The 25,874-nt window shown below is 50.2% G+C and overlaps 2 protein-coding genes across 4 annotated transcripts; one reads left to right on the plus strand and one right to left on the minus strand.

Moving 5' to 3' along the window:
* Positions 1 to 310: 310 nt before the first annotated feature.
* Positions 311 to 7,002, plus strand: SYDE1 (synapse defective Rho GTPase homolog 1). Its single transcript, XM_003796502.2, has 8 exons — positions 311 to 457; positions 2,010 to 2,351; positions 2,454 to 3,098; positions 3,265 to 3,479; positions 4,106 to 4,232; positions 4,464 to 4,624; positions 5,200 to 5,425; positions 5,608 to 7,002. Exons 1-8 carry the CDS (start codon positions 370 to 372, stop codon positions 6,006 to 6,008), a joined length of 2,205 nt encoding a protein of 734 aa, XP_003796550.1. The 5' UTR covers positions 311 to 369; the 3' UTR covers positions 6,009 to 7,002.
* Positions 6,997 to 15,666, minus strand: ILVBL (ilvB acetolactate synthase like). Of its 3 annotated transcripts, none has more exons than XM_003796503.3 (16): positions 15,021 to 15,666; positions 14,580 to 14,751; positions 13,160 to 13,361; positions 12,896 to 13,023; positions 12,672 to 12,810; positions 12,475 to 12,586; positions 11,076 to 11,175; positions 10,839 to 10,936; positions 10,602 to 10,738; positions 9,682 to 9,816; positions 8,422 to 8,536; positions 8,165 to 8,334; positions 8,009 to 8,079; positions 7,853 to 7,924; positions 7,565 to 7,670; positions 6,997 to 7,449 (listed from the first exon to the last, which is right to left on the minus strand). In XM_003796503.3, exons 2-16 carry the CDS (start codon positions 14,712 to 14,714, stop codon positions 7,271 to 7,273), a joined length of 1,899 nt encoding a protein of 632 aa, XP_003796551.1. In that variant the 5' UTR covers positions 14,715 to 14,751; positions 15,021 to 15,666; the 3' UTR covers positions 6,997 to 7,270. The 3 variants fall into 3 exon arrangements, with proteins under 3 accessions (XP_003796551.1, XP_023372952.1, XP_023372953.1); XM_023517184.1 differs by having other exon boundaries at positions 14,580 to 14,724; positions 15,021 to 15,521; XM_023517185.1 differs by lacking the exon at positions 15,021 to 15,666 and having other exon boundaries at positions 14,580 to 14,793.
* Between the last annotated feature and the right edge of the window lie 10,208 nt (positions 15,667 to 25,874).

A 25,874-nucleotide genomic window follows, 5' to 3' on the forward strand; every position in this document is an offset into this window, starting at 1 on the left:
TGCCACGCGCTTCGGAGGCAAACCCAAGAGAACTCCCTAATGCCGTCACCTAGGGAGAGCAGGTACGGGAGAAGACCAGGACTCCGGCCTGCGCCACGATGGTCAGAGCTGGAGCGGACGGGCGCAGCCCAGAGACCCCATCACCTCTCCTCCCGGGCCCAGGCGACTACATATCCCAGCATCGCCTGCTCGGGCTGCGGGAAGGGGATTAAAAAAAAAAAAAAAAAAGTTTGGGCCAAGCATTCCGGGAATGCGCTTCCTGCTGGCGCGGGGCGGGGGGCGGGCGGGGAGGTCCGGGCGGGGCGGGGAGGGCGCGGGGCCGTGCGGCCGGAGCCCGGGGCTCACACTCGGCCCGGCCCGGGCCCCAGCATGGCCGAGCCGCTGCTTAGGAAAACCTTCTCCCGCCTGCGGGGTCGGGAGAAACTTCCTCGCAAAAAGTCGGACGCCAAAGAGCGCGGTGAGCAGAGCCCGGCGGGGAACTAGGGGTGGCGGAGCCCCCCCCCGGCCTTAGAGGGGGATGTTCCAGGGCTCCGAGGAGGAACGGCTGGGCTGCGGGAGGATCAGAGAGAGCCCCGCGAAGCCTCTCGCGGACCAGGACGCCTCGAGCCGGGACAAGCAGGGGATCCTGGAAGGAAGGGTCTGGGGTGGCGCGGACCGTTATGTGCGCCTGGCCCGGGATGCCAGAGCCGCGGGCTCCTTGGGAGGCCCGGGAGGGGGCCTCGCCCCTGACAGGAAATGGGGCCGCGACAGAGCGCCTGGAGGGTGGACGGGAGGAGGGACCAGGAGGCCAGGACACTAGGGCCCAGTCAGAAGAGACCGGGGGAACAGGGAGCCCCGGAACTGCAGGCTGGGAGATGGGGGGCGTACTCCTGCAAAGGAGAGAGAGGGGTGGTGCATCAATCATAGTAACCTCCTCCCCGCCCCGGCCCCCTCTCACCTACTAACCAGTGGCTGCCGCTGCGTTTGCCAACGATGGCCTCAGAAAACCATCCCCTTTATACAGAGATAGAAAAACTAAGGCACGAAGCAGTTGGATAATGTGCCCGGGGTCAGTGAAGTGATTTAAAACAGCTTTTTGGACTGTCAGTAGAGACCTGTCCCCCCTCACCCGGCCCTGGGAGTAGGGCGGCAGGAATTGAGCAAGATGAGACCTTAGTTGAAACCGGGAGCTGCGTGGAATTGGGGGTCCCAGGAAGGAAGGAGTTAAAGGAGGAAGGCCAGACCATTCCAAGGACCTGACCCCTCCTCCACCCCAGACCTTCCCAAAGATGCCCAAGGTTCCCAGGGCAGGGAGAAGGCTTAGGGATGCCCACCACAGACACATGTAGAGAGAGAGAAAGAAACAGCCCAGAATGTCAGAAAGGAGAGACCAGAGCTAAGGAAGGAGGCCCAAAGGTAATGACCGTGAGGGACCTGGCTTGTGCTGAGGGACAGAGCCAACTCCAGGATGGGGTCAGAGTTTTGATGACAAGTGGGTTGTGGAAGGTGTGGAGACCTGGGGGTGACATGATGCAGAATGAAGAGAACCTAGCTTGTAGTCTCCTGATCAAGTTAGTGCCTGCTATGGGCTGTGTTTAACTGTGAGGCTCTCTGAAGACTCCCTGGAGGTGCGCATCCAAGCTGCAGGACACTGAGGCTCAGAGAATGGAAGCAAGTTGCCCAAGGCCACCCAGGCCAGGGTTAATGAGAGGGGTGAGGAAGTGAGACTGAACGCAGTGCCTGAGGGCCTAAGGAAACCGGACTTGGACCTTACTGAGGCTGGAGGGACAAAGTTCTCTTTGGGGTGCTAGGGATTGAGAGAGGCTGGGCTCTAAGCTGGCAATCAAAAGATTGCTAGCCTGTGGCCATGCATTCCAAGTGACACAGCAGGCCTTTAGGGACAGGGACTTATAATGGGCCCAGGCAAAGCTGGACATAGCCAAACACAGCATCCTGCCTACCAATCAATTTCATGGGCCTGTTCTGGAGATGGTGGGGTATTGAGTTTCACTCCCCTTGTTCTCCATCAGGTCGCCCAGCCCAATGCCCAGAGCCTAGCCCCCCAGAACCAGAGCCCCAGGCCCCTGAAGGGTCACAGGCTAGAGCTGAGTGTCCCCCCAGCCCTGAGGCCTCACGGAGCCCTGCACGAGGTGCCTACCTGCAAAGCTTGGAACCCAGCAGCCGTCGATGGGTGCTAGGTGGGGCCAAGCCACCTGAGGAGGCCTCTTTGGGGCCTGGGGCTCCTGGTAGTGGAGAGCCTGCAGGTGAGATCTGGTACAACCCCATCCCTGAAGAAGACCCCAAACTCCCAACACCTGAGCCCCGAGGGCCACAGCCAGGCTCCACTGAGCCAGAAGGCCCAGCGCCCCAAGGTAAGCATAAACTTCCTATCTCTAGTCTCCCCAGGTGAGCACAAGCCTCACACCCTTGCCCAAAGCCCATGTTCCTGGACCCTGAGGTCTACTCTCCTGCAGATGCAGCCCCTGCCAGCCCCCCAACCAAAGCCTCCCGCACCAAGTCTCCAGGCCCTGCCAGACGCCTCTCCATGAAGATGAAGAAATTGCCCGAGCTGAGGCGCCGTCTAAGCCTGCGAGGACCTCGGGCTGGCCGGGAACGTGACAGAGCTGCCCCTGCAGGCTCTGTCATCAGCCGTTACCATCTGGACAGTAGCGTGGGGGCACCCGGACAGGCAGCAGTGGTTGGAGGCACCCGGAGCCTGAGGACTGGTTACCTCAGTGATGGGGACTCACCTGAGCGCCCAGCAGGGCCCCCATCACCCACCGCCTTCCGGCCCTATGAGGTGGGCCCAGCAGCCCGGGCACCCCCAGCTGCACTCTGGGGCCGCCTCAGCCTGCACCTGTACGGGCTGGGGGGGCTGCGACCAGCACCAGGAGCTACTCCAAGAGACCTGTGCTGCCTGCTGCAAGTGGATGGGGTGGCCAGAGCCCGGACAGGGCCACTTCGAGGGGGGCCAGACTTCCTGAGGCTGGACCACACCTTCCACCTGGAGCTTGAGGCCGCCCGGCTACTGCGAGCCCTGGTGCTGGCATGGGACCCTGGTGTGAGGCGGCACCGGCCCTGTGCCCAGGGTACTGTGCTGCTCCCTACAATCTTCCGAGGTAGGACACATGGCTACAGGGGTGGAGGGCCAGGGAACACGGTGCACCCTTCCCTCTAGAGTGCCTAGGGGCTAGACTGTGGGAGGGGAGTGTGGCTTTGAAGTAGGGGTGGCTAGGGTGCAGGAACCTTGAGGCAGACCCAGCTCAGGCCCCCTTGTGTCCTCAGGATGTCAGGCCCAACAGCTGGCTGTGCGCCTGGAACCCCAGGGGCTGCTATATGCCAAGCTGACACTTTCGGAGCAGCAGGAAGCACCTGCAGCAGCTGAGCCCCGAGTCTTTGGGCTGCCCCTGCCGCTGCTGGTAGAGCGGGAGCAGCCCCCGGGCCAGGTGCCCCTCATCATCCAGAAGTGTGTTAGGCAGATTGAGTGCCGAGGGCTTCGGGTGAGTCCCCACCTTCCCTGCTGGACCCTCAAACCGCAGCCACTCCTCATGATGCCCAGTGTATGGACACTGAACCCCTCCCCTAAGCTTGAACCATTCCTAGCTCCAACCTCAGCCTAGACAGAGGCAGGAGGCTCCCTCACACTGTAGCGCCCAGCCCAGAACCCATGCCAACTTTAATAGGATGCAGGCCCTTCTGGAGTGCAGGATTTGATGGGGAGAAGAAGTGACTCTAATAACTCACAAATGTAAACTGCCTGCAACTGGGACAAGAGTTATGAAGAGGAGGTATCCGGGGTCTGGGAAAGCTTGAAGCAAAACCTGATTTGGTTGAGGTAGTCAGGGAAGGCTTCTGTGGAGGACTTCACACGTGAGCTAAGGAGGCTCATTGTTTCCTAAGTCAAAGGAGTTGGGAACCAGGAGGACAGGTGAACCAAGTAGAGGGTTTACAAGGCCAGGTAGGGATCTGGCTGACAAGTGTCAGAGGAAGGCAGACTGCAAAGCTACAGCCAGTCCCAGACCACAGTGTCCACAGTACCCTGGCCCATAACTCCAGCCCCCCACCCCACTGGTCCCTGATCAGTCTGTGGGTCCTGCAAGGAGACATCCTCTGCTTTCATCCCCAGGTTGTAGGGCTGTACCGTCTGTGTGGCTCAGCAGCAGTGAAGAAAGAGCTTCGAGATGCCTTTGAGCGGGACAGTGCAGCTGTCTGTCTTTCTGAGGACCTATACCCTGATATCAATGTTATCACTGGTCAGCATGGCCCCCTCTCTCCTGTTTGCTCACCCCCTTCAATTCACTTTAAGGCTGGGCCTATGATCCCTTTGGGACCTCACGCCTTCTTTCTGATCTTGTTTTCACCATCCTGCAATGGCAGCACTATCTGCTTCCTTTTCTCTCCTTCAACCCCCCACTTCTCTCCCCAGCTGACCCATCTGGCCTCAGAAGCCAGGGGTGCCCTGACCAGAAGCTCTGTGTCCACAGGCATCCTCAAGGATTATCTCCGAGAGTTGCCTACTCCTCTCATCACCCAGCCCCTTTATCAGGTGGTGCTGGAGGCCATGGCCGGAGGGCCCCCAAGCAGGGCTCCCCCAAGCCCTGAGGGCACCCGAGGGCTCCTCAGCTGCCTTCCAGATGTGGAAAGGGTGAGTTGGGCCTGGCGGGAACAGCAGAACATGGAGTAGACTGATACCAGTAGAGTATTCACCCATGCCTGGGCCACTAATGGGCATGAGCTTACAGTACAATCATATCCCTACAAAGTAGGTACTATTACTATCCCACATTATAGATTTGGAAACTAAAGTCCAAAACAGCTTAGTGAGTTGCCCAAGGTCACACACCCAGGAAATGTCAAAAATACACTCTGAATATAAGTCTATCAATCTACCTTCCTGGCTGTAGGAATCTGGACAAGTCTCTTCCCTCTCTGTGCCTCAATACCTTCATCTGTAAAATGGGATTAATGCCAGCTCTGCGTAACACACAGAGGAATGGGTTCCAGCCCAAGTTCTGCCATTTCAAAGCTTAGTTGCCTTTGGCCTGTCTTCCCACCAGCAAAATGGGATAATAATATTATTTTTATATTAATACCAAATCATTAATAGTCTTAGCTCTATTAGTTATGAGACCTTGAAACTCAGTTTCCCCACTCCAAGCCGACTTGGTGTCCTGCAGGTACGACAGGGGCCTAATTTTGTCCTCCCAACCTTCTCCCCAGGCCACGCTGACGCTTCTCCTGGACCACCTTCGCCTCGTCTCCTCCTTCCATGCCCACAACCGCATGACCCCACAGAACCTGGCTGTATGCTTCGGGCCTGTGCTGCTGCCAGCGCGCCAGGCGCCCACACGACCACGCGTCCGCATCTCTGGCCCAGGCCTCGCCAGTGCAGTGGACTTCAAGCGCCACATTGAGGTGCTGCACTACCTGTTGCAGTCTTGGCCAGGTGAGCAAGGCTGGAGAAACGATGCTTTCTACGTGGTCTAATCAGAGTCTCCAAATTAAGGCAGGCCACGCCCCTCGTCAGGGTACCTGGTTGCCTCAGCAACCAGTTCTGAGTCCTCCAATCCATTGACATGTCAATCCGAAGCCCGATTGCCACTCTAGCTCATCCCTCTCTCCTTGCAGATCCCCGCCAGCCCCTCGAAGCTCCCAACGTTGCTCCGTACTTGAGGCCCAAACGACAGCCGCCGCTGCACTTGCCATTAGCAGGCCCCGGAGTGGTGACTCGATCACGCGGCCAGGGAGGTCCTGAGAGCCCTCCGAGCAATCGCTACGCCGGCGACTGGAGCGTTTGCGGGCGGGACTTCCTGTCCTGTGGGCGGGACTTCCTAGCTGGGCCCGACTACGACCACGTGACTGGCAGTGATAGCGAGGACGACGAGGAGACAGGCGAGCAGAGGGGCGCCGCCGACTTCGAAGACGACTTCGACGCACCCTTCAACCCACACCTGAATCTCAAAGATTTTGACGCCCTCATTCTGGACCTGGAGAGAGAGCTCTCCAAGCAGATCAACGTGTGCCTCTGAGCCACCTTGTCACTAAAGACCGGGTTCCTGGTTGCTAAGGAGGTGCCGTAACAACCGAGGAGGACCAGACCTGTTTGCTCAGGCCGAGCTCCTGGTTGCTAGGGAGTTGTCAAGGGACCAGACTCCCTTTGCAGAGAATCATTCCCGGTTTCTGGTGCCCAGTATTTTGGACACCAGTTGAGAAGGCCAGGAACTGCGGATTTTAGGGACCAACGGTTGTAGCCATCTTTCCTGAGCACCAAAGGCTTCTTTCCTTGCCAAAAGGCAGTTCTCCCGCTTCCTTGGCTGGCCTCTCTTGCCTCCCCCGTGGCCAGGGAAACACTAGTTACTGTGAGCATCACCCTGGGGTGGTGATACACCTCTAGTCATCCTCTTGCTGCTGCCAACCAAATCAGTATTAGCTTTGAGCACTGTACTCTGTTTCCCTCCCTTGGAGGACCCAAGAACCATCATGAGGTACTGTTTTAGGAGGGGGGCAGCCCCTATCCTAGGCTCAGCTGGATAGGGGCAGTCATAGGCTTATAGAAAGACATCTGGTTTCCCTACCCTCTTTTCCAGGGAAGACCCCATGATTGACCTCCAGCCAGCAAATGGAGATAACGGAGCCTGCCCCTTCCCCTCCCTGATTTCCCTTCCCCTGCCCCTGAAAAAATTTGAGCACTTAACCCCTCCTTCTGGAGGGGCCCCACCTGAAACTTCAGGCTGGGGTTACTTTGGTACGGAACATATTTATTGCCTCCGTGCATTCTGTGTGTCTGTGTGTGAGGACCAGTGTGCATGGACATGTCTGGAGCAGGTGCGTGGGGCTCTTTAAGGGACCACAGAGGGGGGAAGAGTTATAGTACCCAGTCACCCTGAAATCCCTAGTAATGGTGCCTCAGTGGGCCCAAGAGCTCTAATAGGAGAGTAAAGTCCCCTCCTGTCTCCCTCTTCTTTCCCTCACCTCCATCTTTGTGGACAATAAACCAATATGCACAGGTTCTTGGACTGAGTACTTAGGCATGCATGGGCCAGAGTGGTTTATTCACTCTTTAAGAGAGAAGAGGAGAAATGGCAAGGGCACAGTTAGACCCATGGGGGAAAAGGTCCATGAGCTCTCCAGGGCAGCCAGGGAGCCTCTCTGAGCTTTGATCCCACCATCCCCTCCTCAGAGGGGGCAGCAGAGTCACTGGGCTTCATGGGATAGGCCCAAGGCAGGCAAAGATGAGGCAGAGCACAGTCCATGGTTAGAAAGGGAACAGAGCATACTGACCCACAAGGTCCTATACAGAAATGGAGCCATCACGGAAGTCTGTCCTCCCAATAAGGATGTTGACCACAACTGGGTGGCCATCTCGGCACTGCTGCTGGGCATCACGCAACACCTTCACCACCTGGTCCTTGTTGTCCTGTGAGAGCAGTAAGCCCCGGGCTCCTAGACCCATGGCTGCCTTGTGATAATCTAACAGAAAAGATTAAGTCAGATGGGGGTAGGGATGCAGCCCACCATATAACCAGCCCCAAAGGAATGCAAGCCCAGCGGGGATGAGGCAGGGTCCCATCTTCCCAACCCTCACCAGTGTGGGCCAGGCCACAGGCCACATTGCTGCCCAGACAGGGCACCTGCTCCCGAGAAATCTGAGTCCAGCCTGCATCGTTCCCTACCAAGGCAATCACTGGGATCTGCAGGAAGAGGATAACACCAGGCTGTAGCCTTTAGCCCCAAAGCCTGGCCACCCAGAGGACAGGGACAGGAACAGGATACCTCTGCCAGACAGAGAAGGCTCCCTCCCCACCTCCATCCCTGCTGACAACATCTTTCCCAGACCCCAAGCTCTAAGCTTCCCTTTTGGCAATCCGGTCACCTTGTGTCTGACGAATGTGTCAAACTCAATAAGGCTGTATCCAAAGGCTCCATCCCCAAATAGGCACCAGACCTAGAAAAGGTAGTGAGGGACCTAGTACCATTAAGATGGCTCATGGGCCAGAAAGCAGTAGGTCTCCCACCTCTAATACCTCACCTCAGCATCCGGCCGGCTCAGCTTGGCCCCAAGTGCAAATCCTGCACCAACTCCCAGAGTCCCGAAGGCTCCTAGGAGAATGGTGGTATGAAAGATCTGGTGGGTATGAAAGGATCAAGAAAGTGCAAGATGCCCCAGGCATGAGCCCTTCCTTACCAGGATCAAGCCAGCACAGGGGGCCACGGGGCTGTATCAGATGGGAAGCACTGCCTACAAAGTCCCCACCATCAACTACCAGAACTGAGTTGTCTGGCAGAGTTTCCTCCACCAGCTGCAGCACCTGAATTGGGTTCAGGTGCTGGGTCATAGGCATCGCTGCCTTCTCCCTGCAACAAGGGCAACAGAGGTCAACAGGGCCAGCAGTAGAGCCTGATAGGGACTCCCCTCCCATGCCCACGCAATCCAACACCTACTGAAAGGCTTGCTGCTTCTGCCGGTCAGCTTCCTTCAGCTCTTCTGCCCAGTCTGGGGCCCATGTCTGGCCCTGAAGGCCTTCTACCAGCTTCAGCATGAATGAGCCCACATCTCCTGGAGAAGGGAGGAAAAAGCTGTGGGGAGGTGGCTTCCTCCTTTCCAGCACCAGAGGCCCAAAGACAGCAGGAAACCAAGAGCAGCATCCAAGCAGGAGCCCCAGAACAAAACAAATGAAACATACCAGAACCAGAGGAGAGGGAGGGAAAGTCCTGAGAAACAAGACTTAGGCAGCACCAAACAGGTTAAAAGCCCAAGCTGGCCTCGTCACCCCCCTCCTACCTACATCCCAAGTCCTTTCAATTCTGCCTCTGAAACACACTAATAACAATAGCTCTATCCACCAAGCTCTATCCACATCTCTCAAACCCTGACACACAGAACCCCACAGTAAGCATTACTGGTATGAAGGAATAAATAGCCCCGTATGTACCTTACCCCATCTTCATTTTCAAAATGATTAAATGAGGCTCTGAGAGTTAAGCTTCTACCACTATTTCTGTCTTGGCCATTTTTAACAGGTCCCCAGCCTCCACCTAGCCCCTTTCAGCCTGCTGGCCACCAGCTGCTGGAGAGGACCTTCCCAAACACAAATACCACTTCTCTGCTTAACACAAGAGTGCCTCATTGGCTGGGCACAGTGGCTTATACCTGTAATCCTAGCACTCTGAGAGGCCAAGTCAGGAGGACGGCTTGAGTTCAGGAGTTCAACACCAAACTGAGCAAGAATGAGACCCCATTAGCACACCTTTAGTCCCAGCTACTCAAGAGACTGAAGTAAGAGGATTGTTGAGCCCAGGAGTTTGAGGTTGTTATGAGCTATGATGACACCATGGCACTCTAGCCTAGGGCAATAGAGTGAGACTGTCTCAAAAAAAAAAACAAAAAAGTGCCCCATCACCTATACTGCAAGGGAGAGTTAATGTCCTTATGATTATGGACCAAGTGGGTTATGTCAAGATGACAGGATCATGGACAAGGAGTGAGTTCTTTGTTTTGGGCAGTAGGCAGTACAAGAGGGAACATGATCACATGCACATTTCCAAGCCTTCCTCTGTTCCCACCACACTATTTGTTCCTATGTGTCTGGTTGACTCACTGCCCCTGGGGCAAGGTATGGGCTTCAATCACTAGCACCTGGCTCAAGCCAGCTGCATCATAAGACAAAACACTTATGTGAGGGGATACATCAGGGGGCTCACCTTGCACAGCCTCCTGGGGCTTCCAGAAGATGTCTGAGTTGAGCAACATCTCTTTCCGATTACGATTGACAATGACAATCTTGCTGTTGCGGCTGAGGACACGGCCATAGGATAGGCGGAAGTCACACACGATTCCTGGGGTAGGGGACAGGGACACACTAGACAGAGGGCCCATGTCCTGAAGGGTTCTCCTATCTTACTTGATCATGGACTGAGTATAAGAGGGTCCTGTTCTTCACCCCTCCCTGCACCTGTGCCATTGGCAAGGCCTTTACAGTTCCCCACCTCTTGAACCTGGGATGACATTATGATGTCCTTTGGCCAACAATGTGGCAGAGGTGAAGGCAAGCCATTCCTGAGAACTGGCTTGGAGAAGCAACGTAGCTTCTGCTCCCTCTATCTTGAATAACTGTACTCCCCTAGCCCATCAGGTTTTTCATCCCCCACTGAGAAAGCCAGTACAGGTTAACGGGCTGAAGGATGAGAAACATGGTGGGGAGTGAGTGCAGGAGTAAAGAATTCAGTTACCCCAGCTTAGGCCAACCCAGACCAGCTACAGAGCCAGCCAGCCCACATATAGATGAGTGAGCCCAGCCTGGATCAGCACAGCTGCCTACCCAAGTGTAGACTCATGAATGAGCCCAGCAGAAACCAGAAATACTACCTCAATTATAGGTAGATTTTAAGAAAACAAAAACACATTTTAAGCCATTGAGTTTGGAGATGGTTATTATATGGCAATAGTAAATGCTACAGCTTATTAATGCTATATCTATTACCCTTGGCAGGGTTCAGGGCACTTTCTGTGAAAATGTATATTGACTACGAGTAGGCACCCACTAGATGGCCATCCTTTGTGTGAAGCCAGGTCACAGGTGATAGATGCCTAAAGGTACAGAGAGGCGGGAGCTGAGACCCACCTGCCAGGACAATGACATCTGCCTTTTTCAAGGCAGCACTGCGATTTTCCCGGATGTGAAGGGGGTGGTTGCGGCCCAGTAGTCCCCTTGCCATCCCTGCCAGAAAGCAAGGAACACCCAGAGTCTCCACGGCAGCACTGGGAGAGGCAGAGAGAGCAGAGGTCAGCATGGTCAAGGGCCTATCCCCTCCCCACAAAGCTGGGACATGAGAGTAAGGACAGGGCTAGGGCTTCTCACCGAAGCTTATCAGCAGATGTTGGGGACAGCAGGGCCTGGCTTCCCAGTAAAATCAGGGGTCTCTTGGCTCGGCTCAAGAGCTCCACACATCGCTGGACCTGGAATGAGAGGTAAGGCACAAAGGGCCATGCCTGAGTTATCATCAGCCCCCAAGATCAAGGCTCTAATACTGATTCAGGAAGAGAGTTGGTGGCCCTGCCAGATGGGGTCCTGGGCCCAGGAAGAGAGGTGATTCACCTGTTGGGGGGATGCCTGGGGGATGTCCAGGGGAAGGGGTCCCTCAGGCTGAGGCTCCCAGGCCCCTGCAAAGAGGTTGGCCAAGTAATTCTCTAAGTACCTGCAAGGGGGAGAGGAAGGGGCCAAGTAACCAGGATTAATTACAGGGATTCCAGGTGCTATGGAAGGATAAGGGCCAGATGGGGATAGGAGTGAAAGAGTGAGACAGACAAATCCCCAGTGGCCAAGTTTCTACCTGCCTGTTTCCCCTTAGTAGTTTCTGCCAAACACCTCAACTTGACATAGATAGCCCTACCAGGAATAAGTGGCACTGGCTTGGAGTGCCAGGATCAGGGCCACAGCTGTACTTGAGTCCTGGTCCTGCCACTTTCTACCTGTGTGACCCTGGGTAAGTGACTTCACTTTTCTGAGTAAAATGTAAAAAAGGAATGTCCCTCTCAAGGTTCAGGGACTGTAGGCCTAAGGCACTTTAAACATCTGATCAGTGGGTATTAGGAACCATCATCCTCTTCTGCTTCAGACTATGCCTTCTCTGTCTCCCTACTAAGTGGGCTGCAGAGCACCAACTTTTCTTAAGGCCTTGTTTGGGCCCCAGAGACACAAGAATAAATCCCACCCAGCCCCTGCCCTTGAGGAACATTCAAGCCAGGCAAAGACAGAGACGTGGGCACTCACAGGAACTTAGCAGTCAGAACTCAGGGCCAGAAACCTCTGCTTTTTCTGTTAAGGAGGGGCCAAGATTGCAGAGAAAGACAAGAGGCACAGGATGCAACCATGGGAAACCCCAATATTTATAGAAAGGGCCAGAGAAAAGCCAGCCTTATAAAGGGCAGTCTGAGAGAAAAGGAGGAAAATAGGGGAGGAGGCAGGTCCAGAATGAGGCCACTGTACAAAATTACTACTGCCAGAGCCAGCCCTTACATGCTTCTCACACACCTAGAGCACAAGGACCTGACTGTCTTGTCCATCAAGGTTGCCCCATGCCTGTCCTGGTACCTGGCACATAGCTGGCACTCACTAAATATTTGGAAGGGGAAGGGCAAAACAGGCAAAATGAAGGGAAGGGAAGGCAGAGAAGGATGAGGAAGAAGAAGAGAAAGAGGAAGGAGGTGGAGGAGGGGTAGGAAGGCTGCTCTAAGCCTGTCCCTTCTGCTCACCTGCTGTTTCCATGAGGGCCACCATGCTTTCCCACCCCACCAAGTTCATTCCTGGCTCAGGACCTTTGCATAAACTTCCATCTACCTGGAATCCCCAGGGATGAGTCCTCTCAGTCATGTGCAAATCAAAGAAGGATGGGGATAGGTAGGAGACTGCAGGACAGAGCAGGGGATGGAGAAGGACGTGCTGTGCCAGAGGTGAGGAGGACAGAGAAGGGCATGCTGGAGGTAGGGCTATTCACCAGAAGACCCCTCGACCCATGAGGCCTTTGGGCACTGTGGCTGGCATCATCTCCTTCTGGATGATGAAGTAGGGGTAGAGCACATCAACGGGAAGCTCCACAAACACTGGACCTGTGGGGGCAGGAAGAACACTGAGCCTGCGACATCTCCCCCAGTCCCTAAGCCCCAGTGCCTGACCACCCCTACTCCCACTGACCTGGGGTGCCTGACTGGGCAGCAGCTATTGCAGCCCTCAGGGTGGGCACGATATCCCGTACCCTTCGCACAGATGCACAGAACTTGCAGAGTGGCCGGAACAGAGACATCTGATCAATGGCCTGGAGTGCACCCCGGTTCTGGTAGAGACAGGATGGGGTAGGGGTGTCATATAAGCCCTCTAAGTCTCTCTGGACACCCCACCACCTCCCAAGGTCTGGATACCTGCATCAGAGTAGGGGCAGCCCCACCCAAAAGCAGGACCGGGGACTGGGACATCTGAGCATTCTTCACTGCAGTCACTGTGTTGGTGAGGCCAGGGCCTGCAGTTACCGCTGCTACACCCACAACCCCTAGAACAAAGACCCCATCATGGCTATGTCCACCTTCCAAGCCATCACCCAACCCCGTCTCCCAAAATCCCCACCCCTTACAGACACACCATCCTACATTCCCACCAGGCCCCAGCCCTCCCTGCAATGCCCTCACCAGTTAGGCGGCCCACAGCATCAGCAGCAAAGACAGCAGTAACCTCATGGCGTGTGTCCACCACCCGGATGCCCAACTTCTCACAGGCCACAAGCAGTGGGGAAATGTGCCCCCCAACAAGTGTGAAGAGGAACCGCACACCATGGGCCCTCAGCACAGCTGCCACATTCTCCCCACCATGCCGGACACTTGCCTTGTCCACCTGGACAGGGGAAAGGGGAGGAGCAAGGAAGTTAAGAGCCAAGGCAAGAGCAACTCAGGAGAGAGGACAATCCCTCTGCTCCAGGTAGGGGGAATGGAGTAGGGTCAGAAGTCAAGGGAACTTCAGTTTTAGGCACACATGATACTATACACCAACTTCCAAGCAAGGCATACTATCTTATCAGATCCTCTTAACACTATAACCCTTCATATAGCTAAGGATACCAATATTTGCCCTAGCAAGATTCAAACTCTGATAAAAACCCACACTCTCAAGCACCCTACTCTGTTCACTAACCACCTCCAGGACTGCAGAGCAATCAGGGAGAGAAAGGGAAGATGGATCTACATAACCTGAGGGAATTTGGCCATAGGTACAAAGCAGGGAGTCATCTGCTGACTTGTGCCTGCCCTCTGGCATCCCTGCAAGCCTGACAGCTGGACTGCTGATTTCCTCACTCAGTGCTAAGCAAGCCCAGGCCCAGCTGATTGGCTCCCAGCCACCAGGTGCCTGGCACAGGAGTGGCCTGCCAGCACACACACTCAAGAACTTAGCCTTGACTCTCTCCACAAATCATCAAGTACTGTGGCATTGCTCCTGGCTAAGCAGTTAGACCTAGCTAGGAGAAAAATGCCTCAGGAGAGGGTTTGAGGAAGGGGTTTATCTCTGACAGAATAGCAAGTAGTTCAGAGCAAAGCCTTTGGGGTCAGCTCTTCCCAAACTGGTCACCTAAGGCAAACTCCCACACAATATCTCTAAGCCTCAGTTTCCATTTGCAGAAAAGGAGGACAGAAACAACAGCACCTTACTTTCAAGGATGTGGTAAAAGACACATAAGAAAATCCCTCTAAAGCACTGAGCTCAGCCTAGGAAAATTATCACTGTCACCCCCTTAGGTGCCCTCTTGATCCCACTGGGTTTAGGAAATACAATGTGAACTATCCAACTGCTCTGTGAAAAGGGCTGGGCACCCCTGGGGAAGGAAGCAGGCAGAGTGTGAGTGCTCAGGCATTGGTAGTTTCCAGACTATCGCGTAAGAGTGGCAAAGTCCAGAACCCTATATGCAATTCAGCAATGCGGACAGGGCCCTGGACTAGCTGGGGCTTGTTTTCCCTGCCTGTAAAATGGGTGAGCTGGAAGGAGCACCATGAGGTCCTTCCTCTTTGGCTGCCCCAAGCTCGCCTTGCGTCTGTCTCCACCCTACCCGCCTCACCGCACCTTGTGCATCAGCTGATAGAAGAGCCCCAGGCAGTGCGCTGCGCCCAACAGGGCGGCCACCAGCGTCCCGCAGGCCAGGAGCAGGAAGGAGGAGAAGCAGCTCCCGGCAGGGGCGGCGGCCATGAAGGTCTCCATGAGGTAGCAGCTAAGGACGAAAAGGTAGTGCCAAGACCTGAGCGCGACCGACAGCAGGAAAAAAAAGCACACCCGCGTTACAGGGCCAGGTCCCCTGTTGCCAGCTTCGGACCGGCCACGCCCCACCCCAACCAGGTCACGCCCCTTGGACGCTAGGGCCCCTCCCCGCGTGAGACCACACCTCTCTGGGGCCAGGCCACGCCCCTCACAGTTCTAGCCCTCAGTTCCCTACACCACCACCACCCACTCCAGGCAACCGCACGTTAATTCGGCGACAACAGCATCGAGAGTTATTTTCCCACTCACCTATGTGTCACGGCAGGAAGCCCCGCCTCTCTTTAGCCTGCCCCACGTTACGTCATCAGAGGAACGAGGCCACGCCCCCTTCTTAATCTAGCGACTTTCTATTCAGGGCACGCCTGTCTCTCTGAAGAGCGCTGAGCTGGAACTTGACCCCCGACCTCAGGCCACTGGCTGAGATCGAATCGCATCAGGATGGTCCTCAGACACTGGCTCAACCACCGAGGTTCTTCGACCTTCATGTAAAGGAAATGGCGCTAACACCGGAAGAATTCGGCGCCCTCGATGTCACGTGATCCCGGCGCTCTGCCGAGCCCTTTTTCAGGCCACTTGGCTCAGCTGCTCCCGGTAGTCCAAGTCCAAACCGAAGAGAGTGCATAGAGCCAGAGTCATTACTGGCCGCCTTGCGGACAAGCTCCGCCTCCCTTCACTTTTCATTGGTTTGCACTGTACGCCTCTCACTTCTTTTTTTTTTTTCTTTTTTTTTTCCCCCTTTTTGCCAAGAGGCTACGCCCCTGGGCATCTTCATTCGCCAGGATCTTTGTGGGCCCACTTTCCGCAGCCTTCCACTGGCCCCACATCTCAGGCCCGTAAGTTCGAGCCCCGGGAGTGCTGCTCGCCATCTCCACCAGCCGGGCGAGTGCCTTTTCACGTAGGACGGAGGTGGATGAGCCGGGTCAGCCAACCCCAACGTCTGGGACCTCATCCCAAGTAAGCCCCTTCGTGGCCCCAGCACTAGGTCCCGCCCCTTCGTCTTTAGCCCTGCCCCAGTGTTGGCCTCGCCCCCTTTTCCCGGCCACTTTGTTTGTTTAGCAGGCAGAGGAATCGGCTAGTAGGAATCGTTAATTCCCTACTGCAGCCGTCCTACCTCTAGCAAATGATCTCCCGATCAGTAACGGGAGAATCTTTCTGGTATCTCTGCTTCTATCCAAGACAAATCCTGTCATTTGGGGGCTCCCACCCCTGCCAATTCCGGGGATTTCCCTCTGAGGATCCTGCTCCATCGGCAATTCTCCTTCTATCGAATCATGCCTGTGTTCTAATATCACCCCTTTAAAAACGAAACAAAAAAAAAAAAAATCCTTACCTCGCTGGCCCCTCCACCTGATATACTGCTTTACTTTTTAGCAAAATTCCTCCAATGTAAAATTTTGCTAAAATCTATGCTCACTCAGCTTCCTACTTTCTCTTGAAGCCCATGTAAACAGATTCTTTCCCACCACTCCAAGAGAGCTGTCCTGGATTATTCCAAAGCTTCCAAATAGGTCCCACTCTCTGTCTGTCAGCTCAGCTGTCACCATGGGACAACTCACAGTTGTGTTAACACTTGCTCTCAGATCTTCCCTGTGCAATCCAGCCCGTTGCCCACAGTGGTAACTTGCTTTTGAAATAAACTACTCACTCGCTCTGTCTACTTCTGGGTAGCTCAATCTAAGACCCAGAGCTTGGTAACAAAAATATATTCATAATGTTCTGATGAGCAGATGAGTAATTTCTCACCCACAAGACTAGCAACAAGTATCTAGACTATAGAATGTGGCTATATATATATATATATATATGAAAAAGTCTGGAGCCTTCCAGCTGTCCTTTTGGACAAAAGCATTGCCCGTTAATCAGAAATTTGGCACTGAGAACAATAATTGGCATTTCTCCAGCAAAATCCTTTGGTCTGAAGCAAGGTTGGGTAAACTTTGCCCAACTTGAAATGAACCTCCTAGATTCGTGTTTGTCTGAAACTCATTTCATTTCAGGACTCATTTCTACCACATAGGTCACAAGCCAATCAGGGGTTGGTTTTAACACATGGTTTCCCATACTTGACCCATTTGAACTTCACATTCACAACCTTGATCCCATCAGTTCTTTATTTGTTAACTAAACTTTTTACTTTGGAATAATTTCGGATTTTGTTTAAAAGTCATAAACCCTGCACCCCACTGTCAACATCTAACAGAATCAGGGTGCATCTATCAAAACCAAGAAGCCAATGTTGGCACATTAATATTAACTAAATTCCTGACTTTATTCAAATGTCTCCAATCCTGGGATCCCATCCAACATCCTACATTTCATTTCGACCTTCTGTCACTGAAGGACCATGAGTATATTTTAAACACATAAGTATATTACTTATTTGATCCTTTTTAACAGCCCTATAACATAGATATATATGCATTCTGTTCATTTGATAAAATAAAGGTGAGATGACAGCATCAGTAGTGTCATGGAATTAAGGAATGATAGAAGCATGAGTTGGACACAAGAAGGCCAGCTCTAAAGTTCTTACTGACCACACTGTAATTTCCTGGAAGAGAAGCCTCCCTTTTGTTCAGTTTCATACTAGTAATATTGTCCATGACCTCACATTTTTATCTATTCATTACACACTCTCTAATACCCTTTAAAATAAATGCATCACTATGAAAACAAAAACCATGCATCCTCGCTTCTCTAACACCATAAATTCTACCTTTTAGGGAGTTGCAAGCATACACCCCGACGGACATTGTTCATATTGACACATACAGTGCCCAGAGCTAATCTGAGAGCCTTGGGAAGGTTGCAGCTCCTGAAACCAATCCCCTACAGCCTACAAAATGCTTTCACTGTTTGCCACTTACTATCACAAACCTGATTGTTTGGTTCAACCTTTAATAGTGGGCCTGCCACTGGGAGATTAAGGCACAAAATCCAATGTTAGTGCACTAGTTTCGTAGGCCTGAGAAAGTTAAAACAACAGAAATTTATTCCTTCATAGTTCAAGAGGCCAGAAGTCCCAAATCAAGAAATTGAGGTATCAGCAGGGTTGGTTCCTTTTGAAAGCTCTGAAGAAGAATCTATTTTATATATGGTTCTCTCCTGCCTTCGGGTAGCTGCCAACAATCCATGGCAATCTCTATATATTTACCTATTTTTTTAGCCAGAGGATCTTGCTTTATCACTCAGGCTAGAGTGCAGTGACATCATCGTAGCTCACTGTAGACTCAAACTCCCGAGCTCAAGTGATCTTCCCACTTCAGCCTCTTGAGTAGTTGGGTATATAGGCACATGCCACTACACCCAGTTAATTTTTTACTTTTTTGTAGAGATGGAGTCTCCCTCTTGTTCCAGCTGGTCTTAGAATTCCTGTCCTTAAACGATCCTCTTGCCTTGGCCTCCCAGAGTTCTGGCATTACAGGCATGAGGCACTATGCACAGCCCAGTCCTTGGCATTCTTAACTTGTAGATACATCACTCTGGTCTCTGGAGCTGTCATCACATTGCCTTCTTCTTTGTATCCCTGTATGTCCTCTTTTGTCTCTTATAAGTACACTGTCACCAGGTACAGTGGCTCATGCCTGTAATCCCAACACTGCAGGAGGCTGAGGTGGAACAATTGCTTAAACTCAGGAGTTCGAGACTTGTCTGAGTGAAAATGAGACCCCAACTCAACAGAAAAGTAAAAATCACAGCTGGGCCCTGTGGTGAGCACCTGTAATTCCAACAACTCTGGAGGCTGAGGGAGCAGGATACCCACAGCCCAAATCTGAGGTTGCAGTGAGCTACGATGATGCCACTGCACTCTGCTCAGGGTGTAAGGTGACACTCTGTCTCAATAACAACAACAGCAAAAAAAGAGCACTTGCCATTGGATTTAAGGTCCACTCTAATCCAGGATGATCTCATTTTGAGACTCTTACCTGAATTATATCTGCAAAGACCCTATTTCCAAATAAGGTCACCTTCTGAGGTTCCAGATAGACAAGAATTTGAGGAGAACACTATTATACTCACTGAAGTTGGGTTATAGATTCTCTCTCGGAATTTTGAAACAGAAAGGGAGAGAAAAAGAGGTAATCTGTGAGAAGCATCCAGGGATACAAAGATCTAGAGACATAAGCAGTATGAGGCTCAGACATGAGGCACAGAAGCCATTAGGAAGCAGAAGATATGAGGCTGGAAAAAAGGAAATTGAGAAAATCATCAAGGGGCTAGCTAAAAGTAACACAAGATGCTGGGCAAGGCAGCTCATGACTCTAATCCCAGCACTTTAGGAGGCTAAGCAGGGAGGATTGCATGGGGCAGGAATTTGAGACAGCCTGGCAACAGAGTGAGACCCCATCTGTAAAAAAAAATAATAATAAAATTAAGAAATTATCCAGGCACGGTGGTGCACACTTATAGCCCTAGCTATTCATGGGGCTGAGGAAGGAGGATCACTTGAGTCCAGGAGTTTGAGGCTGCAGTGAGCTGTGATCACACCACTGTACTGTACCTAGCCTGGGAAACAGAGAAGATCTCATCTATTAAAAAAGAAACTAAATGAGCAACACAAGAGCAGAGGAGTCATCCCCAAAGTGATTGGGGAGTAACAAATACCACTTACTGGAGATTAAGGACACTGGAGGGAGTTTGTGTACCTTGCACACAACAAGCTGAAGCACCTTGATGTAGTCTTGGTAAGAGAGCTTAGGAGCAGACTTGGTGAAAGGGGTGAGGGTTGGCTGGAACTGCTAAAGTGGAGACAGCTAGTCTAGACTGCTTTCCCCAGAAGTGTGGCTTGGGAAGACATTACAGAAAGGCATCTGGCTGATACAAAGAGGTGTATGTTTTAGAACCAAGAAGCAACAACCTCAAAACAGGTTTTTCCACATTCCTTTTTTTTATTCCAAGATCATATTAATGTTCAGATGTTACCCATGCTAAATCACAGGCCTCCAATCTTAAGGTCTCTCTCCTTTGATCTTAGAAAGAGATAAACTGACATTCACAGGGTCTCAATCCATGATTACAACTTTTGCACTGCTCCCAGAGAAGAAGAACCCCCAACCCCTTGTTATACACTCCTCCACCCCCAAAATAAAAAAACCTAAGTGTTACCAACAATGGGATCCAAATGCAGCTTTTTCCTCCTCATGCTATGTATTGAAAGAGATGGGCTTCTTTAAAGATACTGTAACAGAAATACTAAACAGTGGCAAGCACAGTGTGGCTAGGGGCTGAGGAAGGAAGAGAATGGAGAAGTAATTATTTAATGAGGACAGAATTTCAATTTTGCAAGATGATAAGAGTCCTGGAGATAGATAGGAGGTTAATATTATACCACATTATGAATATACTGTTTGCCATGCACAGTTGTAAGTGTACCATTGCACTATATGCCTAGAAATGGTTAAAATGGGACATTTTGGCTTGCTGCTGTGGCTCTCATCATAATCCTGGCACTCTGAAAGGCCAAGGCAAGAGGATTTCTTGAGGCCAGGAGTTTGAGACCAGCCTGAGCAAGAGCAAGAACAAGGCCCCGTCTACAAAATATAGAAAAATTAGCCAGGTGTGGTGACACAGCTACTCGGAGGCTAAGAGAGAAGGATCACTTGAGTCCAGAAGCCTGAGGTTATAGTGAGTTATGCTGACACCACTGCACTCCAGCCTGGGCAACAGAGCAAGACCCTGTCTCAAAAAAAAGGGGAGGGGGGATGAGAAATTTTACAATATGTCTATTTTGTTACAATTTAAAAATATATATTAAGTAGCAAACATAAGCCAGAGGCAAAAGGATAAAATATCATATGATTCCATTTATGTAATGTAAGTACTTAAAAACCAGAGTAGTCAAATTCGTAAGGGCAGAAAGTAGAATGGTGGGTACTGGGGGCTGGAAGGAGGAAGTAACGGGAAGTTATTATTTAATGAGGACAGAGTTCCAGTTTTGCAAGATGAAAAAAGTTCTAGAAATGAGTAGTAGTTGTAAAAGTTGTCAGAATCAAAATGGAGTCACTAATGCTAAGAAAACCATGAGGATAGAGCCAGGAAATAATATGAAAAGAAATAACAAAAACTATCACAAAGGTCTGCAGAAAATATGACCTTGCACGAAGGCTATCACAACCTTACACAAAAAATATTTCTGTGAGGACATCTGCCCAGAAGCCCACCTCCTTACTGGCATCACCTTTGTTAATGATCTTTGCAGCCAGGAATAATTATTTCAAAATAACTATGTAATCTTCCTCATGTTTTCCTTTGAAAATATTTGTCTTCCTTTACCTCCCTGAATATGTGCATAGTTTTCTATTGTAACGTGTATACCTGTTACAATTCTCAAATAAACATCTTTCTTCTAGAGATCCTCTCTCTGTTTGTTATTTAGCTTGACATGGTAGTATTTGCACAACAACGTGAATATATTTCATTCCCCTGAACTGTTTGCTTAAAATGGCAAATTTTAGGTTATATATATTTTTAATGCTATAAACAAATAATATTTATGTATGTATATGTGTGTGCATATATTTTATATAATATATATAGTAGCAAGCAAGCTGAGTGTGGTGGCTCGTGCCTGTAATATAAACACTTTGGAAGACTGAGGCAAGAGGATTGCTTGAGGCCAGGAGCTGGAGACTAGCCTGGACCATACTGAGACCCCGTTTCTACTAAAAATAAAAAAAATTAGCTGGCCACGGTGGTGCACACGTGTAGTCCCAGCTACTCAGGAGGCTGAGGCAGAAGGATGGCTTAAGCCCAGGAGTTTGAGGTTGTAATGAGCTGTGATGATGCCACTGCATGCCACCCTAGGCAACAGAGTGAGATGATATCTATTTTTTAAAAAGTATACATACACACGCACACATAGTAGCAAGTGAAGGAAACCCAAATGGAGAACAATTCTATATCTAACTAGACCTCTTCAAGACTATCAAAGTCAAGAAAAACAAGGAAAAACGAAGGAACAGCCACAGAACAGAGAAGGTCTAAGGAGAGGTTACAACTAAACTCAATTTAGTCTCCTGGGTTGGATCATGGGATCCAGGAACTTAAAAAAGGACATTCATGGAAAAAATAGTGAAATAAAAATAAAATCTGGAATTGAGTCCCTAGTAATGGACTAATGTTAATCTTTTAATTTTGATAACTATATTGCAATTATATACGATGTTAATGTTCAGGGAAGCTGGATGAAGGGTAGACAAAAATTCCTTTGCCCTATGTTTGCAGACTGTCTATAAATCTAAGAAAAAAAAAACAACTAAAGAACAGGCATACATTTTTCCAGACAGAGATAGATGTTGTAATCTATGCAAATTCTTTCTTGGGAGAGAAAGCTTTAACAAGCTCTTACACTAATGGGAACGTTTATCTGCCCTGTCTCTACCCAGATAAAGATTGTCACCAGGCAGATGTCCAGAAGGCCTCTCATCCTGAAGCTGAATTATCCCCACTCCCTAGAACAAATATACAGAAAGAATAAATGATTAAAAACAGGAGGCCAGGGATAGTGGCTCACATGTATAACCCAGCAATTTGGGAGGCAGGAGGATGGCTTAAGACCAAGAGCTGGAGAACAGCCTATGCCAGCAGTTCTCAACCTGTGGGTCACAACCCCTTTTTAACAATGAAAGTACATTGCGGCATTAGGAAGGTTGAGAACCACTGGCCTAGGCCATAGCAAGACCCTATCTCTACAAAAAGTAAAAAATAAAAAATAGTTGGGTGTGGCATGGGTTTACAGTCCCAGCTACTCTATTCTAGCTAGGAATATAGAAAGACTCTGAGGAGGGGACATTTGAGCAGAGACCAGGAGGAAGTGAGGAAATGAGCTTCACAGAGATTCCAGGAGAGGGAATGGCCAGTGCAAAGGCTCTGAGGTGTTTTATTAGTTTCCTTTGACTGCTGTGACACATTACCACAAACTGAGTAGCTCAAAACAACAGGAGTTAATTCTCTTACAGTTCTAGAGGCTAGAATTTGCAGTCAAGATATCAGCAGTGCCATGCTTTCTCTGCGCATCTCTGAGGGTCTCTCTCTGCAGATCTAAGGGAGGACCCTTCCTGCCTCTCTAGCCTCCGGAGCATTTCTCCAGGCCTTGCTCCAATCTCTACCTGTATCTTCATGTAGTCTCCTATCCTATGTCCGAGGCTTCTCCTCTTCTGTCTCTTATAGGGACCTGACCACCCTAAGGCCAGATGATCTCATCTTAAGATCCTTCATCTAATTACATCTGCAAAGACACTTTTCCCAAATGAGTCATATTCACAGGTTATGGATGGGCATATTAGGGGCATGGGAACATCATTCAACTCATTTACAGATGGGACAAAACTTGCATAGGTGCAAAGAATTCAGGAAAGCCAGGACAGCTAGAACAAGAGACTGGGCAGGAAGCAATCAAAGAATAAACAAAAGCCAGGAAGGTGTGTGGCTTGGGTTCCCCCCACCATGGCATGAGGATTTTGAATTTTATTCTAAGTGAATTGGGAAGCCACAGGGGGGTTGAATAATATTACAGCCATACAAAACCCTATGAATGAATGAATTTTATTCTAAGTGAATAATATTACAGCCATACAAAACCCTATGAATGAATGAATTGGGTGAAGCCACAGAGGGTTTTGAATAATATTACAGCCATACAAAACCCTATGTGATTGCTCATAGGGGCACTTTTTTTAATAGCTAAAAACTGGAAAATGAAAAATGTGCTTCCATAGGTGCCCAGCTAAACAAATGGATCCATCTACCATACCATGGAATCCCACTCAACAAATGTCAAAATAAGTACTCTGAGCGACGTAGTGTCAAAATAAGTCACTACAGTGACTCATACTTGTAATCCTAGCACTCTGGGAGACTGAGGCAAGTGGATTACTTGAGCTCAGGAATTCGAGACCAGCCTAAGAAAGAGCAAGACACCATCCCTACTAAAAAAGAAAATTTTATAGGCATGGAAAATTGCAACCAGCCTAAATAGATTTTTCTTTTTTGGGGGGCGGGGACAGAATCTCACTTTGTCACCCTTGGTAGACTACCATGGTGTCATGGCTCACAGCAACCTCAAACTCTTGGGCACAAGTGATCCCCATGCCTCAGCCTCCCAAGTAACTGAGACTACAGGTGGCCGCCACAATGCCCCGCTAATTTTTAGAGACGGAGTCTTGCTCTTGCTCAGGCTGGTCTGGAACAACTAAGCTCAGGTGATCCACCCACCTTTCAGCCTCTCAGAGCGCATAAATAGAATCTTTCAACAGTACATTAGCACCAAGCTGAAATGATCCCTTCAAATAATCAGAAGATTTGAAAAGGAATTGGGAAAGGGAATAATGCCTGTGCTATTCAAAAGTTTCACTGATGTCACATGCAGGAAACGTTGCTGTTAAGTATTTCACATTTTGGGAAAGAGTAAATTTACCAGACCCTCATATCCTCACGGAACCTCTTATCTCTGAGTTTGAGAGAAAGAGCAGAGTCTAAATGTCAGAGAGAGAAGAGCCCATCAGTGCTAATTCTTCTCTTTACTGACCTATAGAACACAGAAAGGGGAAGGAATCTCCCCAAGTATCAGCAGGTGGGTCAGAGCTGGGACGCCTCCCAGATCTCCTCACTCCTGCGCAGTGAACATGGTAGGTCTGTGTTTCTAACAGCTCAATCAGCCTTTGTGAAGGAGCCAAAGCACTCAAAGCTCCTTCTAAACTAATGCAGGCTATCTCCTAGAGCCAGAGTCGCACTGGCCTCCAACCATCTCAAAAGTATGAGTCATACTTGGCCCCACACCTGCATGAGGTAATGCCCAGCAGGGACAGGTGGAACCAGTATTTCCATCCACTCAAGGGAATAAAGAAAACCAAGTCCTCACCACTGGGAAAAATTTTAAATCCACAGAAACCGCAAAAACATTACTAAAGGAGTTGTTAGATTTACAAATGAACTGACTCCCCAATTGCAAAGAAAAATGGAGGCAGCTATAAAAATTTTAATGTAAATTGAAATCGAGGCCAGGTGAGGTGGCTCACACCTCAAATCCCAGCACTTTGGGAGGCTGAGGCAGGAGGATTGTGTGGAGCCAGGAGTTTGAGGTCACCCTGAGCAAGAGCAACACCCTGCCCATGCAAAAAATAGAAAAATCAGCCAAGCATGGTGGCACACACCTATGGTACCAGCTGCTTCACAGGCTGAGGCAGGGGGTTCACTTGAGCCTAGAAGTTTGAGGCTGAAGTGTGCTATAATGATGCCACTGTATTTTATCCTGGGCAACAGAGCAAGACTTTGTCTCAAAAAAAAAAAAAACTGAAATTGAAATCAAACACCTAAGGGTCAGCTGTCCTATAGAAGCTTTATTTCTAATAGCCAAAAACTAGAAAAACAAAAATATCACCCCAATAGATGAACAGCTAAACATTCCCTGGCACATCCTTTCCATGGAATACTACTCAGCAATGTAGTAGGACTTATTTTATATGTGTGTGTGTGTGTGTGTGTGTGTGTGTGTGTGTGTTCTGCGTATTATAAAAAGGAAGGCAATTATTACTGGCATAGAAGAGAAGCACCACCCCCTAGAAACGTGTACCTCTTTAGTCATGCCCAATGACTAAAGGAAATAATGGAATGTTCCATTCCCAGAAAGAAAGTTTTGATATTAAATAATCATGAATACAAAAAAATCTAGAAATCTGTCCCAGGATGGAAATCTTTTACTCCTGACCCCTTCCTATTCTCTTATCCCATATTTTCTTTGGATTTTTTTTTTAATCTTTTTGTTCTAACCACAGAATCCTGGCTCGAAATGAACTGGTTAAAATTGTTTTCTTGGCTCGGCGCCTGTGGCTCAAGCGGCTAAGGCGCCAGCCACATACACCTAAGGTGCGGGTTCGAATCCCCAGCCCGGGCCCGCCAAACAACAATGATGGCTGCAACCAAAAAATGGCCAGGTGCTGTGGCGGGCGCCTGTAGTCCCAGCTACTTGGGAGGCGGAGGCAGGAGACTCGCTTGAGCCCAGGAGTTGGAGTTTGCTGTGAGCATGATGCCATGGCACTCTACCCAGGGGGATAGCTTGAGGCTCCGTCTCAAAAAAATAAAATAAAATAAAATAAAATTGTTTTC

The sequence above is a fragment of the Otolemur garnettii genome, unplaced genomic scaffold (assembly GCF_000181295.1).
Source record: "Otolemur garnettii isolate 467f Iridium unplaced genomic scaffold, OtoGar3 scaffold00105, whole genome shotgun sequence".
In the NCBI taxonomy this organism is placed as follows: domain Eukaryota; kingdom Metazoa; phylum Chordata; class Mammalia; order Primates; family Galagidae; genus Otolemur; species Otolemur garnettii.